The 12,500-nt window shown below is 40.1% G+C and overlaps 1 protein-coding gene across 1 annotated transcript in view; it reads right to left on the reverse strand.

The window, feature by feature from the left end:
- mthfd1b (methylenetetrahydrofolate dehydrogenase (NADP+ dependent) 1b) overlaps positions 1–12,500 on the reverse strand; it is a 39,775-nt gene that overhangs the window by 2,827 nt on the left and 24,448 nt on the right. Inside the window, exons 19-25 of the mRNA XM_053633025.1 lie at positions 11,829–11,897; positions 10,813–10,924; positions 8,325–8,464; positions 4,976–5,017; positions 3,613–3,713; positions 2,940–3,117; positions 1,498–1,605 (exon numbers count right to left, since the gene is read on the reverse strand). Coding sequence (XP_053489000.1) covers positions 1,498–1,605; positions 2,940–3,117; positions 3,613–3,713; positions 4,976–5,017; positions 8,325–8,464; positions 10,813–10,924; positions 11,829–11,897 — 750 coding nt within the window. The remainder of the gene's footprint in view (positions 1–1,497; positions 1,606–2,939; positions 3,118–3,612; positions 3,714–4,975; positions 5,018–8,324; positions 8,465–10,812; positions 10,925–11,828; positions 11,898–12,500) is intronic.

Here is a 12,500-nt window from a genome sequence, read left to right on the forward strand (position 1 = left end):
ATACAGACTAAAACAAACAAAATCAGTAAATTATCATTAACTTCTAACCTTCTAAGTTTCTAATGTTGCACACCCTGTCCTGAGGTGTGTCTCTGTGAAGCACTCTACTGTTGTGTCACCTGGCATTAGTTCAACGATGAATAAAATGCCTAGTTAGTGCAGACACTAGATTTGCTTGTTCACCCCGATACTACTTAAGATGTTTTCAATGCTACTTCAAAATGCAATACAAGATTTTGCAGATACAAACTTGCAGTGATGACATACCAAATCTAAAAATAACCTTTTTAATAACTTAAAAATAAAAACACTCCATCTGTAGAAGGAATGCAGTGAGCTTTAGATTTCTTGCCAGACACAAGTTTTAACCAGCAATGTTATTTGCTGTTCTGTGGCCATGTTGGTTGAAAGTACAACCCCAATTTAAAAAAAAATAATAAATGGGACACTGCGTAAAATGAAAACAAAAACAGAATGCAATAATTTGCAAATCTCATAAAATTGTGTTATTCACAATAGAACACATGTTTAACCTGCAGAAATGTACCATTTTAAGAAAAAAATTTAAAAAGGCAATTTTGAATTTCATGGCCGCAGCACGACTCAAAAAAGTTGGGACGGAGGCAACAAAAGACTGGAAAAGTATGTGTTATTAAAAAGAAACGGCAAAACTCGAATTATCGTAGACTAAGAAAATCTTCAATCTAGGCCGATGGTCAAAAATATGTGGACACCTGACCATGTGTTTCTTCCCCAAACTGCTGCCACAAAGTTAGAACCACACAGTTGTATGCAATGTCTTTGCATGCTGTAACATTACAATTTCCCTTCACTGGAACTAAGAGACCCAAACCTGCTCCAGCATGATAATACCCCTGTACACAAAGAGCGTTCCATGAAGACATGGTTTGCCATTGTGAGTGAAAGAATATGAGCGTCCTGCACAGAGCCCTGACCTCAACACCACTGAATACTTTTATGATGAACTGGAACACTGACTGCACCCCAGGCCTTCTCATCCTACATCAGTGCCCGACCTCACTAATGTTCTTGTGGCTGAATGAGCACAAATCACCACAGCCATGTTCCAAAAGCTAGTGAAAAGCCTTCCTAGAAGAGTGGAGGTTATTATAAGAGCAAAAAGGAGACTGAATCTGGAATGGGATGTTCAACAAGCACATAAGTGTTGTAGTCAGGTGTCCACAAACTTTTGGCCACACAGTGCATGTTGCTTATGACTTTTAAATCATAGAATGTCATTTTAGACTAATTAAAAAAATGTGTCTTAAACCCCCCCACCCCCCCCCAAAAAAAACTGGACACGCTGGTGACTATAATAACTCAAATACTTCAACATTCTCACAAAAGTTTCCTAAACTAGACCATGTCATTACATCCCACTGATTTACTATATTACACCTGTACCATTATTTGGATGCTGGAGCTGAAGTGTGACTAAAGTGCTCACACAAGGCACAATCCTGATAAATGTCTTACCTGTTTGGTGTATAGCTCCACTTTCCGCTGAGCTTCTGGGAGGAGCTCGACATCATCTGCTCCGTAAATCTTCTGCGCGATTATTCTGATCTTATCGACGACAGGCAACTAAAGAATCGCAACAAAGAAGCAATTTATACAGATACATGACTTCCAAACAGCAAAGTATTATATATGAAGTATACAATTGTGCTCATAAATTTACATATGCCTCGCAGAATCTGCCAAATGTTAATAATTTAAACAACAAGAAGGATCATTAAAACTGCATATTGTTGTTTATTTATTTCTGCCCTGAATAAGCTATTTGACATGACAGATGTTTACGTAAAGTCCACAAGACACAATAATAACTGAATTTACACAAATGAACCAGTTCAAAAGTTTATACACGCTCGATTCCTAATGCCGTTTGTTGTTACCTGGATGAGCCACGACTGTTGTTTTGTTTTGTGATGGTTGTTCATGAGTCCCTTGTTTGTCCTGAGCAGTTAAACTGCCCACTGTTCTTCAGAAAAATCCTCCAGGTCCTGCACATTATCCGCTTTTCCAGCATATTCTGCATATTCGACCCCTTTCCAACAGCGGCTATTTGATATTTAGATCCATATTTTCACACTGAGGACAACTGAGGGACTCGTACACAACTATTACAAAAGGTGCAAACATTCACTGATGCTCAAGAAGGCAACACGATACATTAAGAGCCAGGGGGGTGTAAACTTTTGAACAGGATGATCGGTGTAAATTGTTATTAGTTCATCTTCTGGGAGACATGCAAACATCTTATTTAGCGCCTTAAGGACAGTACTAAATGGAAAAAAATAAGATCTTTAAACAAAATAATAATTTACACCAATCATCCTGTTCAAAAGTTTACACCCCCCTGGCTCTTAACGTATCGTGTTGCCTTCTTGAGCATCAGTGAATGTTTGCACCCTTTGTAATAGTTGTGTACGAGTCCCCCAGTTGTCCTCAGTGTGAAAATATGGATCTGAACATCATATAACCGCTGCTGGAAAAGGGTCAAATATGCAGAAGATGGAAAAGCGAAGAATGTGGAGGACATGGAGGATTTTTCTGAAGAACAGTGGGCAGTTTAACTGCTCAGGACAAACAAGAAACTCATGAACAACTATCACAAAACATAAAAACAGTCGTGGATCATCCAGGTAACATCACACAGTATTAAGAATCGAGCGTGTGTAAATTTTTGAACTGGTTCATTTGTGTAAATTCAGTTATTATTGTGTCTTGTGGACTTTACGTAAACATCCGTCATGTCAAATAGCTTATTCAGGACAGAACTAAATAACAAAATGATTTTATGATCCCATCTTATTTAATTAAAAACATTTTGCAGATTCTGCAAGGGGTATGTACATTTTTGAGCACAACTGTATAAAGTACAGCAGAAGTGCTGAAAGCATGAATGATATTACCTCAGTGTCGTACAGGAAGCTGAAGTGGCTGGGTGCCTCTGCAGCTTTCTGCACAGCTTTGCCCAACTCCGTGGCTCCAGCGCCCCCATCTGCCCAGTGAGTGCAGGGGACTGCGTCAAAAGCTCCTGCCTGTTTAGCCAGCTCACAGATCAGCTGCAGTTCAGCATCAGTGTCGGTCCTGCACACAAGCACACAGAGAGAGAGAGAGAGAACATTCACACTCAAATGTCATCTGAACTCCAATGTAAGGTGTCAAACACTGCATGGCATGCCGTTAAGGGAAAATAATCAACACCACCAAGAGTGGTACGACGTGTGCAGACAAGAAGCGGAGTTACTCTTACCACCGCAAGTCGATTTATTTCCATTAGCAGCACATCCTAAAGTGTTACTCTTCTTATACCACACCAATTTGCTAATGAATACAATTCTTATTCAATAAAGAATGATGTCATACTTTTTATCCATTTATAGTTACATTTAAAGTTGTGCAACTTCTCTGCTGTTACAGAAACAAAACAAAAAATATCAACACCTCTTGACCAATCAGAATCGAGAACTATGCATAAATAATACATCTTTCAATGTAATACAATCTGACCTAGCTCTCTTGAATGGAATGTATAGTCTGTGTTCAACATTCAATTTACTTTATGCATATATAGTTTCTTACTTGAAAGCATTGACTGCTACAACAACTGGCACACCAAAGTGCTTGGCATTCTCAATCTGCTTCCTCAGGTTGCTGCAGCCTTTCTCCACCAGCTCCAGGTTCTAGAAGACCGCCATACCCATAAGTCATAGTTAGGTCAGGTTTCTATTAGAAAACTGTACAGATACAGTTGTGCCCCAAAGTTTGCATACCCCTTGCAGAATCTGCTAAATCTTAATACTGTTAACAAAATAAGAGGGATCACAAAAATCCCATGTTGTTTGTTATTTAGTTCTGTCCTGAATAAGCTATTTCACATAACAGATGTTTACATATAGTCCACAAGACAAGATAATAGTCGAATTTACACAAATTGCCCCGTTCAAAAGTTTACCCACCCTTGGTTCTTAATACTGTGTGATGTTACCTGGATGATCCACGACTGTGTTTATGTTTTGTGATAGTTGTTGATGAGTCCCTTGTTTGTCCTGAGCAGTTAAACTGCCCACTGTTCTTCAGAAAAATCCTCCAGGTCCTGCACATTCTTTGCTTTTCCAGCATATTCTGCATATTTGACCCCTTTCCAGCAGTGAATATATGATGTTCAGATCCATATTTTCACACTGAGGACAACTGAGGGACTCGTACACAACTATTACAAAAGGTGCAAACATTCACTGATGCTCAAGAAGGCAACACGACACATTAAGAGCCAGGGGGATGGAAACTTTTGAACAGGATGATCGGTGTAAATTGATATTATTTCGTCTTCTGGGAAACATGTAAACATCTTATGTAGCTTCTGAATGGCAGTACTAAATGAAAAAAAAACCAAGAGCTTTAAACAAAATAATGAAAGCATGGATCTCATGGGAAAGGGGTAAATATGCAGAAGATGCTGGAAAAGCAAAGAATGTGCAGGACCTGGAGGCTTTTTCTGAAGAACAGTGGGTAGTTTAACTGCTCAGGACAAACAAGGGACTCATGAACAACTATCACAAAACATAAAAACAGTCGTGGATCATCCAGGTAACAACACACAGTATTAAGAATCAAGGGTGTGTAAACTTTTGAATGGGGTAATTGTTTGTTGTTGTTTTTTTTTATAAATCCAGCTATTATCTGGTCTTGTGCACTATATGTAAACATCTGTTATGTGAAATAGCTTATTCAGGACAGAACTAAATAAAACACAACATGGGATTTTTATGATCCCTCTTATTTTGTTAACAGTATAAAGATTTAGCAGATTCTGCAAGGGGTATGCAAAATTTTGGGCATAACTGTATAATATTTCTACACAGCGGTATTACGAAAAGGCATGTTGCTGGTATAAAATGCATCAGGAAATTTGCCCCAAACAGAAGAATTGAGATATCATCACCTCTTCTATATATTCCTTTGGAAGAGGCATGCCAGCTGTGACCTGGAAAAAAATAAACACACATTTCAAATGCACTGCAGTAAAGCAAACGTGCAAACAAACGAAGACAATTTCACTCCAGCGTGTCACTTTTAAATATGAGGAATTAAAATCTATCCAATAAGGGCATTACTACTGATGTATAGCCTAAATAATGAATATTTCCCATGAATTGGTTATATTGCTTCTGTATATATATTGCTTAAGCTCCAGGCATGTGGTCAGAAAAAGAAAAGGCAAGAGACGAGACAAAATCTGAGCACAGAACAGCACAGCAGCAGTAAACCAATAAAAAGTCATGAGAGAGTAACCTAAAGGAAAAATATTCGGCTTCCCTGTCAACTGTTTGATGTTAATGACTCCACTATGACCTAGTTAGTACACTAGGAATGTAACATACTATTTGCTGTATGCGTGTCTTGTCAACGTGTGTGTATGTGTTTTAAATTAAATCCACGGACAGGTGAAGTGAATAACAGTGATTATCTTGTTACAAGCGCACCTGTCTAGTAGTGGGATATATTAGGCAGCAAGTGAACAATCAGTTCACTTGTCAGTTGATGTGTTGGAAGCAGGATAAATGGGCGTGCGTAAGAATCTGAGCAACTTTTACAAGGCCAAATTATGATGGATGGATGACTGGGTCAGAGTATCTCCAAAACGGCAGGTCTTGTGGGGTGTTCCCAGTATGCAGTGGTTAGGACCTACCAAATGTGGTCCAAGGACGGTCAACTGGTGAACCTGAGACAGGGTCATGGGCCCCCAAGGCTCACTGATGCACATGGGAAGCAAGGGCTAGCCCGTCTGGTCTGATCCCACAGAAGAACTACTGTAGCACAGATTGCTGAAAAAGTTAATGCTGGCTACGATGGACAGTTGTCAGAACACACAGTGCGTTACGTAGCTGCAGACCAGTCAGAGCGCCCATGCTGACCCCTGTCCACTGCCAAATGCACTACTACAGTGAGGGAAAAAAGTATTTGATCCCCTGCTGATTTTGTACGTTTGCCCACTGACAAAGAAATGATCAGTCTATAATTTTAATGGTAGATTTATTTGAACAGTGAGAGACAGAATAACAACAAAAAATCCAGAAAAATGCATGTCAAAAATGTTATAAATTGATTTGCATTTTAATGAGGGAAATATGTATTTGACCCCTCTGCAAAACATGACTTAGTACTTGGTGGCAAAACCCTTGTTGGCAATCACAGAGGTCAGACGTTTCTTGTAGTTGGCCACCAGGTTTGCACACATCTCAGGAGGGATTTTGTCCCACTCCTCTTTGCAGATCTTCTCCAAGTCATTAAGGTTTCGAGGCTGACGTTTGGCAACTCGAGCCTTCAGCTCCCTCCACAGATTTTCTATGGGATTAAGGTCTGGAGGCTGGCTAGGCCACTCCAGGACCTTAATGTGCTTCTTCTTGAGCCACTCCTTTGTTGCCTTGGCTGTGTGTTTTGGCTGTGTGCCATTTTCAATGCCCTGGCTGAGGGAAGGAGGTTCTCACCCAAGATTTGACGGTACATGGCCCCGTCCATCGTCCCTTTGATGCGGTGAAGTTGTCCTGTCCCCTTAGCAGAAAAACACCCCCAAAGCATAATGTTTCCACCTCCAAGTTTGACGGTGGGGATGGTGTTCTTGGGGTCATAGGCAGCATTCCTCCTCCTCCAAACACGACGAGTTGAGTTGATGCCAAAGAGCTCCATTTTGGTCTCATCTGACCACAACACTTTCACCCAGTTGTCCTCTGAATCATTCAGATGTTCATTGGCAAACTTCAGACGGGCATGTATATGTGCTTTCTTGAGCAGGGGGACCTTGCGGGCGCTGCAGGATTTCAGTCCTTCACGGCGTAGTGTGTTATCAATTGTTTTCTTGGTGACTATGGTCCCAGCTGCCTTGAGATCATTGACAAGATCCTCCCGTGTAGTTCTGGGCTGATTCCTCACTGTTCTCATGATCATTGCAACTCCACGAGGTGAGATCTTGCATGGAGCCCCAGGCCGAGGGAGATTGACAGTTCTTTTGTGTTTCTTCCATTTGCGAATAATCGCACCAACTATTGTCACCTTCTCACCAAGCTGCTTGGCAATGGTCTTGTAGCCCATTCCAGACTTGTGTAGGTCTACAATCTTGTCCCTGACATCCTTGGAGAGCTCTTTGGTCTTGGCCATGGTGGAGAGTTTGGAATCTGATTGATTGATTGCTTCTGTGGACAGGTGTCTTTTATACAGGTAACAAGCTGAGATTAGGAGCACTCCCTTTAAGAGTGTGCTCCTAATCTCAGCTCGTTACCTGTATAAAAGACACCTGGGAGCCAGAAATCTTTCGGATTGAGAGGGGGTCAAATACTTATTTCCCTCATTCAAATGCAAATCAATTTATAACATTTTTGACATACGTTTTTCTGGATTTTCTTGTTGTTATTCTGTCTCTCACTGTTCAAATAAACCTACCATTAAAATTATAGAATGATCATTTCTTTGTCAGTGGGCAAACGTACAAAATCAGCAGGGGATCAAATACTTCTTTCCCTCACTGTATGGGCATGTGAGCATCAGAACTGGAACATGGAGAGATGGAAGAAGGTGAACTGGTCTGATGATTCGTGTTTTCTTTCACATCATGTGGACGGCCGGGTGCGTGTGCGACACTTACCTGGGGAAGAGATGGCACCAGGATGTATTATGGGTGCATTATCCTGCTGAAAGAACCCACTGCCATTAGGGAATACCGTTGCCATTAAGGGGTGTACTCGGTCTGCAACAATTTTAAGTAGGTGGTACGTGTCAAAGTAACATCCACATGAACACCAGGACCCAAGGTTTCCCAGCAAAATATTGCCCAGAGCATCACACTTCCTCCGCTGCCTTGCCTTCTACCCATAGTGCATCCTGGTGCCATCTCTTCCCTGGATAAGTGACGCACACGCACCCGGCCGTCCACATGATGTAAAAGAAAACAGGAATCATCAGACCAGGCCACCTTCTTCCATTGCTCCATGGTCCAGTTCTGATACTTAGGTGCCCATTGTAGGTGGTTTTGGTGGTGGACAGGGGTCAGGTATGGGTACTGGTCTGCAGCTACGCAGCCCCATACCCAGCAAGCTGCAATGCACTGTGTTCTGACACCTTTCTATCACAACCAACATTACCTTTTTCAGTAATCTGTGCTACAGTAGGTCTTCTGTGGGCTAGCAGTCTAGGCTTCGCTCCACATGTGCATCAATGAGCCTTGTGCGCCCATGACCCTGTCTCGGGTTCACCAAGAATCACACTTTTATTAGCTATTAATAAATGCTCCAACTCACTGTTGGTCCACCCCCGTGCATCTTCAGTGCTCTCACTGTGGCCACCAGCACCACCACGTGAGGCCGCAGCCCGGAGTAACGACACTTAATGTTGAAAAACTTCTCCATGCCGATGTCTGCACCAAAGCCTGCCTCAGTTACTGCCAGAAAGAAAGCACCAAGGACAAAAGAAGATTACAAATAAACATGACAATTCAGCTACGGGTATGTAGCAAAAGGGAAAATTAATTAAGCCGGTGGTCCTCAAAGTAAGGTCCAGGAACCCCTAGGGGTCAGTAATCTATTATTATTTTTTTCCCCCCTCAGTGGTGGGGATCACAATCAATCATTCTCAAAGTTATTATACCGTTGCAATCAAAATTATTCGACCCCCATTGCAAATCAGGTTTATTGTCAAAATGTACAGACTTTCAGCTGTTTGCAATGAACAAATCGAACAAAAGCAATTGAAATAGTTCAAACACAATGAATGCTTCAAGTGGTTTCGCCAAATTCAACTGAAAATACAATTTATGATTTCACCAGTTTCAAAATGATTCAAGCACACCTGATGCAACTAAACAAGGGCTTCATTAGTTACACCAGGTGTGCTTGAGCTGGAACACATGCAATACCTGAACTGGCTAGGGGTAGAAAATTAATGAAATACTTGGACAGGGCAGAAAAAGAAAGCTATCAATGGTGGCAACCAGATTTCTGAGAAGGCAGGTTGTGAAAAACCCTCGAGTGACTGCAAAAGACCTGCAGCAAGACTTGGTTGCAACAGGCACAAGGTTTCAGTGATCACAGTAAGGCGCGTACTAAACGCAGAAAGTTTCCATGCCAGAACTCCAAGACGTACACCACTACTGACCCAAAAGCACAAGAAAAATCGGCTCAAAATCATAAATAAGCCACAGAAGATTTGGGATTCTGTTCTATGGAGCAATGTAAAAACTGGAACTTTTCGGCACGATGGATCAGCGGTATGTCTGGAGGAAGAAGAATAAAGAAAGAACACTGTCCACAGTCAAGCATGGTGGAGGCTTGGTGATGCTCTGGGGCTGATTTGCATCCTCTGGCACTGGAAACCTGCAGCTTGTGAAGCTGAAGCTTGGGTACCATTGGACCTTCCAACAGGACAATGATCCCAAGCATCCCTCAAATTCCACCAAGCCTTGGTTACAGAAGAAGTCCTGGAAGATTCTACAGGGTCATCACAGTCACCTGACTTGAACCCCATAGAAAATCTTCTCTGGTGGGATTTGAAGAAGGCGGTTACAGCACACAAACCCAAGAACATTACTGAGCTGGAGGCCATTGCTCATGAGGAATGGGCTAAGATTCCTCAATAACGCTGCCAGAAGGTATGTATATCGTTTGCAGCAGGTCATAATAGTAAAAGGGTGCTCTACTAAGTACTAAAGATGCTTCCCATGAAAGGTTTGAATAATTTTTAAACTGGAAAAGTCATAAGTTGTATTTTCAGTTGAATTTGGGGAAACTACTTGAAGCATTCGTTGTGTTGAACTATTTCAATTGCTTTTGTTTGATTTGTTCATTGCAAACAGTTGAAAGTCTGTAAGTTTTGACAATAAACCTGATTTGTAATGGGGGTTTAATAACTTTGATTGCAACAGTATGTATTACTGACTTCCTAAAATGATTAGCTTATTGGTCACTAATCCAAACCTGAATAATTCAAAAACAAGTATAACTATAAATAACATCAACTTGGACCTACTGTGCTATGTTGGTGGAGAGTTCAAGAATAAAAAGCTCTATGGTGCTAATAAATAGCCAAAATATTATTACACTTGTTTATATTATGAAAAGGGATCTGTGGCATTTATCTGAGAGTTAAAGTGGCTATTGGTTGCAAAAGTTTGAGAACCATTAACTCTTTTTTGCCCGAGGCCAGTGTTCAGCATTGGATTTTGTTTGAGATGTCACACTCCACAGTAGTGATTAATAGCTCATATGGAAGGGGACACTCAAGGCTTTAATAATTTGCAGGTTTTCATAAGCATTTATTTTTTTTTATCTAGCCTACTAGGATTAAATGTTAGTATTTTATTGTGTCAGTTGTATACAGTGTTTTATTATAAAAGCTTTAGTTGTACTGTCTGTTTTATCTCTGTACCAGTGTTTTTGTGGAGAAATGTGAATTGTTTGACCAGCAGGGGGTGCTCACCCCTCCCCTTTCCCATGGACCCTGCTCACCAGCAACTAAACACAGAGTCTCGATACTCTACACACAGAAACCCAACAGTGTCCTGACTAATCTTATACCAGACTTGCGGTAATAAAATAATTAATTTGCTCATACCGATACCCGAAAATACCTGATTAGTAGATCGCCAGTGTACTGTGAGAAAGGGTTGAGCAAGCTGAACAATGCTAATGTCAATAGTTTTTCTTTAATACTACCTACTATTAATAAAAGACGATGGTCTTGGTCACTGAATCATGCCAGTAAGAACTTCATCAAAAGCTTTATTTGTCATACCTACAAATCCATCAGGCCCTACAAGCTTCAGAGCAATTTTATCAGCCAGGATGGAAGAGTTCCCATGGGCGATGTTGGCGAAAGGGCCGGCGTGAACAAACACAGGGTTTCCCTAAGACAGAAACATGAATCACTTTGGTCATTTTTCTTATAAGAAAGATAGGCTAAGCACAGAAAACCAACTGAGTGTATTGTCTATGCTGTCTCCTTTGCATGCTTTTAATCTTTTTTTTTTCTTTAATTAATTCAGACACATTTTGGGGATACAATTCATGATCAATCTTCAATGACCTGGATGTGTATCAGGAATTATTTCGGTATCTGGTAGCAAGAAGGGTAGAGGAAACATTGCCATTGGCATCCGATGTACTGTTAATACGGTTTGCTGTGACGTCCCTTTTTTTTTTTTTTTTTTTTTTTTAAAAAAATAAATAAATAAATAAAAAAAAAAAAAAAAAAAGAGTAAGAGGGTGATGGTAAAAGAGGATCACATGGTGGCAGTGAGAATGTTTTAATCACCCAAAATTTATTTATGCACATGTTGATCCCATTATCACCATATCTTTTATTTAAAAAAATTATAAAAATAATAATAATAAAATTCTGTTCCAGAGTAGACATCCTAACCAGAAAAAAGAACTGAAATATAGATATACTTGTAGCCTACTTGAGTATTTTTCATATTTGAATTATGAATTCAGATGAATTTTAGACAAAACAATTCAAAACAAGTTAATATTTCTTTTCTTTTTAAAAAAAATAAAAAATTTATGAAGAAATTAATAAATTTCTTATTTTAGTGTGTGCCAAGAAAAGAAAAGAAAAACAACTAAACAAAAAGATGTTTCCTTGTTGCCCAATTTTCATTTTGAAATGTAAAACAGATGAATGCAAAGTCCCACCGCTCGGTCCAAACTCATTAACTCAGGAGCAGAAGCTATACCTAAAGCTCATAGTTGTATACAAATCCAGCACACACATACACATACACACATATGTATTGTAGGTTCTCATACCTCTAGGGTCTGCATAAGGTTGGGTTTGATGGCATCTCTCATTAGCACCGTCAGTGCTCCGCACACACCCTGAAAAGAGATTGAGAGAAGATAAAGCAGGGCTGGACTAATCATAAATCCTTCAGTTGTGCTTGTCAACTGTCTAGTTAAAAGCCCTCAACAAAAAGGTACAAAGTCTCGGCCTACCATTTCAGCCATGAGCTGTAGTGTTCTCTCATCGCACACAAACACGTTCTTGTCTAGCGTCAATGAAGTGTTTAAATGTGAGGTGACCGAACGCTGATCTGGATCGTATTTTGTTCAGTTAAGTCACTGTTTCCACATCGCCTTCGTATTCCTGATTCTGAAAAGACCGTCTATCATCTCACTCGTTCATCGTCTTTATTCCCCAACCGCTCTATCCTGGTTAGGTGCAACTCAGAGCCACGTTCACTGGCAATAAAGCTAATTAATAGGACCAGTAGGGATGTGTACCGTTAAACAGTATTACTACTCTTACCAATACTGTTTATCGATTCGGTACTTTAATGGTATTCTTATCGGCACTTTGTGTGTTTTTTTTTTTTTTAATGAAAAAAAGGGAAAAAAAATTGAGAACAGGATTAACATTGCTTTATTTATTTTTTTCTTTTAATATAAAATAAGTTTATTATACACCTATATGTAAATGCA

Source organism: Ictalurus furcatus, chromosome 9 (genome assembly GCF_023375685.1).
Source record: "Ictalurus furcatus strain D&B chromosome 9, Billie_1.0, whole genome shotgun sequence".
Lineage (NCBI taxonomy): Eukaryota > Metazoa > Chordata > Actinopteri > Siluriformes > Ictaluridae > Ictalurus > Ictalurus furcatus.